The sequence below is a fragment of the Quercus lobata genome, chromosome 4, assembly GCF_001633185.2.
Source record: "Quercus lobata isolate SW786 chromosome 4, ValleyOak3.0 Primary Assembly, whole genome shotgun sequence".
NCBI classification, from domain to species: Eukaryota; Viridiplantae; Streptophyta; class Magnoliopsida; order Fagales; family Fagaceae; genus Quercus; species Quercus lobata.
The window spans coordinates 22,070,405-22,080,077 of record NC_044907.1 but is presented as its reverse complement, the minus strand read 5'-3'; the positions used below and the strand labels follow the sequence as shown (position 1 = coordinate 22,080,077).

The 9,673-nt window shown below is 33.5% G+C and overlaps 1 protein-coding gene across 1 annotated transcript; it reads right to left on the bottom strand.

Annotated features, from left to right (window-relative positions):
- Nucleotides 1–5,423: 5,423 nt before the first annotated feature.
- LOC115986864 lies at nt 5,424–9,137 on the bottom strand. Its single transcript, XM_031110222.1, has 2 exons — nt 8,918–9,137; nt 5,424–7,497 (listed from the first exon to the last, which is right to left on the bottom strand). Exon 2 carries the CDS (start codon nt 7,465–7,467, stop codon nt 5,557–5,559), a length of 1,911 nt encoding a protein of 636 aa, XP_030966082.1. The 5' UTR covers nt 7,468–7,497; nt 8,918–9,137; the 3' UTR covers nt 5,424–5,556.
- Nucleotides 9,138–9,673: the final 536 nt, after the last annotated feature.

The window sequence follows — 9,673 nt, the reverse complement described above, 5'->3', positions numbered from 1 at the left end:
GTGGACTTCCTTTTTGGTCTATCTATGCATTGGTGAGGAAGTTTATATTTTACACACACAAAAAAAAAATATAAATAAACTGGACTCCAAACTGCGCACGTGTGATATGATTCTCTTTTTTATTTTAAGTTTAATGTAATTTTTTAACTAACATTTAGAATTTGAAATAGTGTAAACTGGTGAGTTTGGTGTGTATTAGTTTTTAAGAAAAAATTGTACTAAATGTACATGAGATTTATTTAAATAGAGAGTGTAGTAATTTTTAGGAAAAAAAATTATCTAATTACATTAAGAATATTTTTAACATATTTTGAAATTATAACTATCTTTAAGAAATTTTTTTTTTTCTTTTTTTGCAGTGTTGTTTGATTCACAAGGATTGGTAAAGAAGTAGTGGACTTTCTTTTTGGTCTATCTATGCATTGGTGAGAAGTTTATAGACAAAAAAAAAATATATATATATATATATATATAAATAAACTAACCTCTGCACTCCGCACTCCGCACATGTGACATGACTTAGTGAGATAAGAGCATCCGTAGCAGCTGTTGCAAAAATTATGTCATTTTACCACACTAAAGGCCTACTTTATTATTTTACCACATCATTTTAACATCACCGCCTACAGCTGTTTTATTCATTTTACCACACTAAAGGCCTACATTTTATCATTTTAACATCACATTTATCAAATGTTTTATCATTCAATTCTATACATTAAAATAATATTTACTACACATTAAAATAATATATTATCTCCTCCCCCATTATCATCAACAACAGCACAACAACCCACACCGCAAATCAACTACCACAGCCCACAACCACCGATCACCCCCACAGATTCAACCACCGACCCACCAATATCAACCACTGCTACCAAAAAAAAAAAAAAACTCAAACAAACACTACAACCAATATCAGCCCCTACACCAAAAAAAAAAACACCACAACCAATATCGGCGACAGCACTGGTGAGACCCCTCCACACTCCACAACCACAAATCTCACACCCACAACCCAATCTCACTCCCACAACCCACAACCCAATCTGAGACCATCCCAAATCTCATACCCATCCTAAATCTCATACCCACAACCCGATCAACCTACCACCATCAACCAAAATCAGCCAACCACCAATAATCAAAACAACCAACCACCAAAAAAGAGAGAGAGATCGGCAAGATCGGAGCGGCGATGACGACCGGCAATGACAATGGCGATGACAACAGTGATGACGATGGCAATGATCGGAGTGGCCTTGCCCATGCCACTTGCACCTCCGATGATAATGGCCACCTTGCCTTGGAGCTTATTGTTTGAAGATGTGAAGTTTGTCATTTTGTTCTTTCTTTGTTGAGGGAGGAGCTGGGTCTGATGTGAGAAGAGAGAGAAAAAATCAAGACCAGAAGTGAGAGGAGAGAGAAAGCTGAATAAAAAAAAATATTTTGGTTTACCATTTGTGTCCGTACCGTTGCAAATTTGCAACGGTACGAACACAAATGGTATAATTTTGGTACATATACAACATCTGATGGGAGGTGTTTTTTGTGTTTGGTGTGGCAAATGTGCCAAATATTTGGCATTTGGCACATTTGCCACATCTACTGTGGGTGCTCTAACACAAGGGAATTTTAAGAATGTTGTTTGTATTTTTTGGAAATATATGTGGATAAAAAAGTTTGTAAAAATGCGTAATGTTGTTTAAAAACTGAAAATATGTGTTTAAACATATGTATCAAACAACCCATTAGTATTTGAAATAGAGTAAACTGCTGGTTTAGTGTGTACTAATTTTTAGAAAAAAATGTATTAAACGTGCATAAGATATACTTAAAGAGAAATGATATGTCCACAATGTTTTTATAACAAATCCTAAGTAGTAAATTGTTACTAATTGTTATTGTTGGGACAAAAAAGTAATCTTAATGTTACGTTCAAATTTGAACTAATAATAACTAACCACCTATGATTTTTTGTGAAAATATTGTAAAAATGTTGTGGATGTAGCATCTCTCTTAAATAGAGAATGTGCTAATTTTTAGGAAAAAATATTATCTAATTACATTAGGGGTATTTTTGACATTTTTTTAAATCATAACTAACTTTCTGAATCCTCTTAATATATAGAGAAGAGATAATACAAAATATTTCATTAACTAATAAAAACTTGTCAACTCAACTGTAATAAAAAATATTGTTATTATTATTTTTTTTTTTATGTAACATTGCTCATGCATTCAAGCTAGTTTTGAGTCTGACAAAGGCAAGAATAAAAATTAGGCCGCAAAAAGGTGGCAATTTATGTTGACATGTGTTGTTAATTAATTGAAAATACATAGGTCAACCCTAATATGACTGATTTTTCCCTTATTTTTTTGAGTTAAAGGATTAGGGACTTGAGTTTCAATGCAAAAGTCATGGGTACAATCATTGAAATTCTTTAATTCTTCAATTATATTTTAGAATTCATATTTCTATTAGATAAAAGTGACATTTTTTATATATATAAATATGGTCATTTTCGAGTTGATTGCAATATAGAATTGGTCCATTTAAAATGGTGTTAAAGCATGTCCATCCACTTTGACATGAACCAATTTATAATAAATACTAATCCTAAGAAAAAAGGATATCCTATTTGTGAGTCATGTCAAACATTGTTACCCTGCCATTGGGTCTCCATTTTGTTGTTTGGGTTTTGTGAGGATTTTCAGACCATTAAAAATAGAGATGAGAATTTTTTTGCTTCCTAAAGAAGTTTTGAGATCTATGTATGTGTGTGTGGTGGTACCGTAGTGGACTTTCTTTTCTAGTTTATGAATTGGTGAGAAAGTCTATATAGAAAACAAAAATATAAAAAATAAAATGAGATAAAAAAAATAAAAATAAAAAGAAGTAATTTTGGTGATCAGTTTAGATAAGAACATATAAAAGCTAGCTAATTCAACTATTGAATCTGGTGCGAGATAGTCTAGTTTTTGAGCCCAACAAAGGCAAGAGTAAAAATTTCAGTTAAAAAAGGGTGACAATTCAGTTGGGAGGTCGTGTTTATGTGTTCAAAAACATGTCTTAATCCTAACATGATCATTTTAATAATTGTGTCAACATCTCAATACAACTTATTTATGAAGCTGGTTGACACAACAAAACCTATTTCAACTCATTTAGTACATGGCCTTAGAAAATAAGATGAAAATAGAGTTTGTTTTTCTTTGTTTTGAGTAAAAAAGTTTAGGAATTTAGAGTTTCAAACTCTCAATACAAAAGTTATCAATATAATCATTGAAATTCTTTCATTTTTCAATTATACTTAGAATTCAAATTTATATTAAATAAAAAATTTATTTATATGAATTAGGTTATTTTGGGTGATTACAACACAAAATCGATCAATTTAAAATCATGTTAAAGCATGTCTATCCACTTTGACAGAAACCAATCTATATCTATATATTACTAAAAGAAGCTAGCATTTATTGTTGCTATGCTCCTATTGAGCCACATTAACAGCTACGTCATTCATTTATTTTTTATATTTTCTTTTTACTATTTAAACTTTTCTTCCCCCTATTTTCAAAAAAAAAAAAAAAAAAAAAAAACTCTTATTCTCCCTATTAGTTCACACACCTACTATTACACTTCTTCCAACCTTTTATTTTCCTTTTTTACATTTTTATCTCCCCACTATTTTATCGTTATACTTTCTTCCTCTTTTTTATATTTTGACTCTTCTTCTACCCATTTTATTTTGAATAAATTTGATATCATTTTCCCATTCAATTCATATTTTCTCCACACAAAACTGTGAGTACTCTCTCTCTCAGTGAATTTTTATTCTATCCTATAACTCTAATTAAGGTTAATGGTTTTTTTTTTTTTTAATATTCCATAAAAAAGTCTTCTCTTTTCCTTTTATAACTTTGGTTGAATTTTAGTTTGGGTTAATGCTTAATTTTTTTGGAAACATGAATTTGAATATGCCTACCAATTGTTTGAGTAATAAATTATTAAAACCTATTATTTGTTCCTTTGTTTCATTTTAATTTTGGTTAAGATAACATTATAATTTTGTAATGAGTTTTGTTATTATGATAATTTCATTATTCCTTAAGAGATGAGAAATTTGATTAATAAATTTGAAACTTATAAAATTTAGTTGTATATTAAGCAAATATAATACACTACAATAGAAGTTAGAAGAATATGATTTACCTTAAAAAAATATTAATCAAACATAAAAAATAATAATAATAAAATGGTATATTTTGTAGAGATAAAAAGATAAAAAAATACTTGTAGAATTTTTTTTTTTTTTTTAAATAGACAATACTTGAAGTAATTGTTACTTTTTATATATTACACCTCATTACATAATATTTATATTCTCACGCATTGCGTGGGTTTGTGAATTGTTTATACTAAATACTAACCACAAAAAAAATCATATCTAATTTGTAGGCTATGTCAAACATTGTCACCATGCTGAAATTGATGACTATATATATATATATATATATATATATATATATTATAGACTGGTATGATGGTATCCATGCCTCATGCCTTCTCGACTAAAATTGCTGGCTTGCTGCCACTACGCCAGCATCGTTTTAAAAGTAGGCACTAATCAATAAGAAGTATTTGTCAATGGAGTAATTTAAGAGAAAACAACCAATAGCATACTTAAACATCTTTTCATGTGGCCCTTAAGTTGTAATACTACAATTTAGTTTACATTATAGTGATTGATATTGATTGGTAATCTTGTGTGTTCAACGCTTAATTTATGCGGGTATACATCAATATAAATGCACTTCCAAAAAAATATGAAGCACTAGTAATTTGTTTTGCACTAATTGAAGCTTATACTGAAAATCGATGGAAGAGTGCACAGGCTACTAGTTAATAGTTATACAAGAGGAAACAGGTATATTAGCGTGATGGATACTATCATGGTACTCACAGATCCTTGCATAAGCTACAACCTGGGGAAGATTAAATGTCGGGAGAGGAAGGGGGAGATTCTATTTCTATGAAACTTTTATTTAAATGCAATTATGTTTTAAATTCTGAGATCAACTTTGGTCTTTTAGTTCAAATATACTTCAATTCAAAGCAATTCTCACAATTCAAAAGCAGGATTGTAACCTTCAATCATCAGAAGATTTTAGCAAAGGATTAAACACACACACACAACATTTACCACTGCATTTTCGCGCCGCGGGGTGGGGAGCTTAGGCGGGCATGTGACAGAAACCAAAGTAGGAGAACCATGGATGACCTTGTTTGGCAGACGAAACTATGTAATAGTCACCTCTCACGTGTTACCTGGGTTGAAGTCAAGTGTTGCGCATATATGAAAGTAATGCAAAGGTATCTAAATGAATTGAAAAGGTGAAAAAAGAAAGAAGTGAGAAACCAAACAATAAGCCAGAAACTAGCAGATGCATTTTCATTAGTAAACCAGAAACAACCATCAACACAGCCATCCCAAACCAACCACATCTGTTTACATTTTCTCCTTTTGCTCCAAAGTCATATTCCTAGTCCTAAGGAGATGGAGAAGAAACAAACTGCCTGGGTGCACTGAAGATGTCCTTGCCTGCAAAGGGAGATGTCCACTCATTCAAACCAGCAGAAGATGATGTTTCTGTAGCCACTCCACCATCCGATATGAATTTGCCATTTGTACTGCCCAGTCTCATGCCTGAACTATTCCTCAAAAATGAAGAAAGCCCCAGCCATAGTCCATTTGATTTGGCAGATGATGGGTAATCCAAAGTCCAATCTATACTGGTATAGTCCAATTCAGGCATCAACCCCCCCGTATTCCAATCCACATGTGCAGGTGAGCCAAATGTTCCTGCTGAACCCTGACCAGAAAACAGCCCGAGGGAGGATGGAACTGTAAGTGAATGTGAAGATGCACCCATTGTGTTCCATGAACCTCGAGGCTCAGAAGGAACTGAGTGTGAAGGTGAAGACGCACCCATTGTGCTCCATGAGCCCCCCAGGCCAGCTGATGTGGAATCCACCGGCCCAAACATGAGTGGATATTCTTTATAAGGAGCTTGATGGTAGAATTGCTCTGATCGCTGATTTTCCGGACCAAAGATCCCTGCACTCTGATTTTGCATGAATTTCCCATTTGACCTTATGTTGTCAACACCTGGAACACTGCTTGCATACCATGGAACTGCTCCTGATGCTGACACACTAATGCTAGAAACAGGGTTTTGCTTTGCATTTATGGACTGGGGGCGCTGCATCACAACCACTGGCTCCCTCACTGCTCCTTGCTGCATTATTCTTCCATCATTTCCAACAACACTAAGTCGTGACTCCACTTTTGCTGAAGGAGGTGCTACTTGCATAGGTGGTGCCAAATTCAATGGAGCAGAATGGCTTGCTCCCATAGCAAGCCACCTCTTCTCTGCCAGTGCCTTCAGATGATTTGCCTTTAAAATCTGTAGGTTCCTATTCCCAGGATCTGAAAATGCTGGCACTGCCATAGCTGTCTGGGGGTAGTTATAATCCCTTTCAATTCTTCTTTGCTGTATTGTAACTGAAGCTACAGGCATTTCTTGTGGTCTTATCAGGTTCCTTGTTCCAGCCGTTTCCTCTGGCTTTGACATAGTAGCATGCTCTTCCTGCTTCTGTGTTCTCAATGTATCTTCTGCCTTATCAAGATCACCTTCAAAAGTAACAACAGCTCTTTCAACCTCTTGCTTTGAGCATTTGTATCTCACCTCTAATGCTGAAATCCGAGCAAGCTCTTCACTAATATCAATCTTCAAATTGGCCTGACTTCCAAGGTTCGTATTATCATTTTGGTGATTTTCTTCTTCATTTCTCTCAAAAAGCCAGGTGACTGATTCCTCTACCTTGCCCTCATTCAACATCAGAGCCAACGTTGCCCGTTCAGAAGGGAACCCCATTGCCACAAGCTGCTGAGATAGTGCTTCCAGCTTTCTTGACATGAGATAGCCATTGCAACGGTCGTGCAACTCTTGTGCCCGCCTTTCTCTCTGCCGCTGGTGCTTCCTCTCATTTTTCAGACGGATCTTCTCTCGTCTGTCATTGTCAGAACCAGGAACTGCCTCTTGCCTTGGAGTAGAATGAGCTATTTTATCTTTTGGGTCTTCAGACTCACCAGAGCAGCTGCCATTGTTGGAAATTGAGTCATACTCCGATACCGTTCCATGAGGGCTACTAGAATGTTCATCTGTATCATCTATATTACAATAACGACCATTGTCATGAAAAGGTGGCGAAGTGGCAGCAGATGATGTTTCAATGGAATGGAATGTTCCAGAGACTGGATTGTAAGCACTTGCTGGATTACCACCCCCAGAGTTGCTAGATCCAGAAGGCTTAGAAGAAGTCTTCTGTTGTTCCTTGGTTGCCCCTGCAGAGGGCTTACTCTTGGATTTAGACTTGGATTTTGACGCTGGAGACATCTTTCTGGTTCAAACGAGCCAAAAATGTTACTGCAACAATTTATAAGAAAAATTAATTTTTTAGCATTAGAAAACAAAATATATGCAGCTAATCCAGCTAATCCATATGAACCAACATGCAGGAAAAAGTAATATCAGGGAAAATATTCAACATTCCACTCTTTTTTTTTTCCCTCTTATCTTTACAAAATATATAGAGTTGAAAGAGGAACAGGAGGTATCATCCCACAAACCAACCAATTTTAAAACATCAATTTTCGAATAGAAGAATTATCTCCAAACTTCTTAATTCTTATAATGAAAATTTCAGCTAGAATTCCCCAATTCATTCAAATTGAATTAGGAGATTAAACCCGAGCCCTAATGTCAAATACACAACTTAGGCACACATACAAGATTAAACCCAAGCCCTAATTTTCAATCCCTTACTGATGGGGAAAAATTAGTCATTTGGTCCAATTCCATTGGTATAAACATTAATATCATATTTTCCCACAACGAAAGTTAGCCCCTTACTATTATGTATATATCATCTACACAAACCCCAAAAGTAACTTCTTATAGTGTCAAATTCACAACTTAGGCACACATACAAGATTAAACCCAAGCCCTAATTTTCAATCCCTTACTGATGGGGACAAATTATTCATTTGGTCCAATTCCATTGGTATAAACATTAATATCATATTTTCACGCATCGAAAGTTAGCCCCTTACTATTATGTATATATCATCCACACAAACCCCAAAAGAGTTCATCACAATTATCAAAATAATAATCGATAAACAATGTGCAAGAATAGTTAGTCCACCAAACTGCCAAACATCACCAAGATGAACCCAATAAAATGGCTTTCTTTAAAATTAAAATCTAAATCTTTAAAATGAAATGCCACACTTATAATTGTCCCAAAAACCACAAGCCCACAATTCCACTCACCAATTCCGAATAGATACACACATGCAACACCAACAAATCACAAGACAAGAAAACCAACACAACAAACAAAAACATATGACCCCAATTCCTAGAAATCATAACTGAATCCCAGGAAATGAATTGAAACAAATCCCAGAAAATGAAAATGGAAAATACAACCAATTCAGAACACACCCACATTCCAAACAACATATAAATCAACTTCACAAACCCACATAACAAACAAATAAATCATATAACAAGCAAAAACCCATTATAAAAAATCCAAAACCCAGATAGACAGTGAAATGAAAATGAAAACCCAGAACCTAAAGATCTTCAAAAATTCTTCTTTTTTATTAAAAAAAATCAAAGATCAACAAAAACAAAAAACACCCTTTAAGAAATACCCAAATATCCAAATCAAAAAAACACAAATCAAATCGAAAAAAATGATAATCACACTCATTGTTGTCAAAAAAAAAAAGGAAAAGATCTAAGCAGAGAGAAGAAATGGGATCTGAGAGCTGACCTTGTGAAGGAAGAAGAAGATGTGAGAGAGAGAGAGAGATCGATTTGTGATGGTGATCGGTGATCGATGATGATGATGATGATGAGGATGACGACGAGGTCGTGTCTCTTTGTTTGTCTCTACCTTTTTTTTTTTTTTTTTTTGCTCTTTCTTCTTTATTGCTCGCTGTTTTCGTTTTTTCTGTTTCACTTTTTACCTGTTTTTGCTTTGGTTTTGTTTATTCTGTCTTTTTAATTTATTAATTTGTTTTATTTTTTTAATATTATAGCTGTCAGTCTGGCCAAACAGAAAATATTGAAAATTGGTTTAGTTTTCTGTACTGTGCTATCAAGAATTAGGCCAGATTCTATCACCAAAAAAAATTTAGGCCAGAATTTTATTTTATAAAATTAGGCCAGATTTAACTACTTTTTTTATTTGGTTTCATAAAAAAAAAAAAAAAAAACTACTTTTATTTTATTTGAGTAATGCTGGAGATACAAACTTTTTTTACAACAAAATTTACAAATAGATGATATAGTAAGTAGTTATTGGTAAATAAAAAACTAACATTAATTGTAGGCTTAAATGAAAACTAATAAAAAGTTGGTCACATTAACGGTTTGTAAAAATACTATAAAATAGTTTGTAATTGTAGCACTACTCTTTTTATTTTGTATTTTTTGTTTAGGAGGTTTTATTATTTGCCTAAAATAAGGATTATGGTTTATCTAAAAACAAAAAATACTACATTTACAATATTTTTATAACGAATCT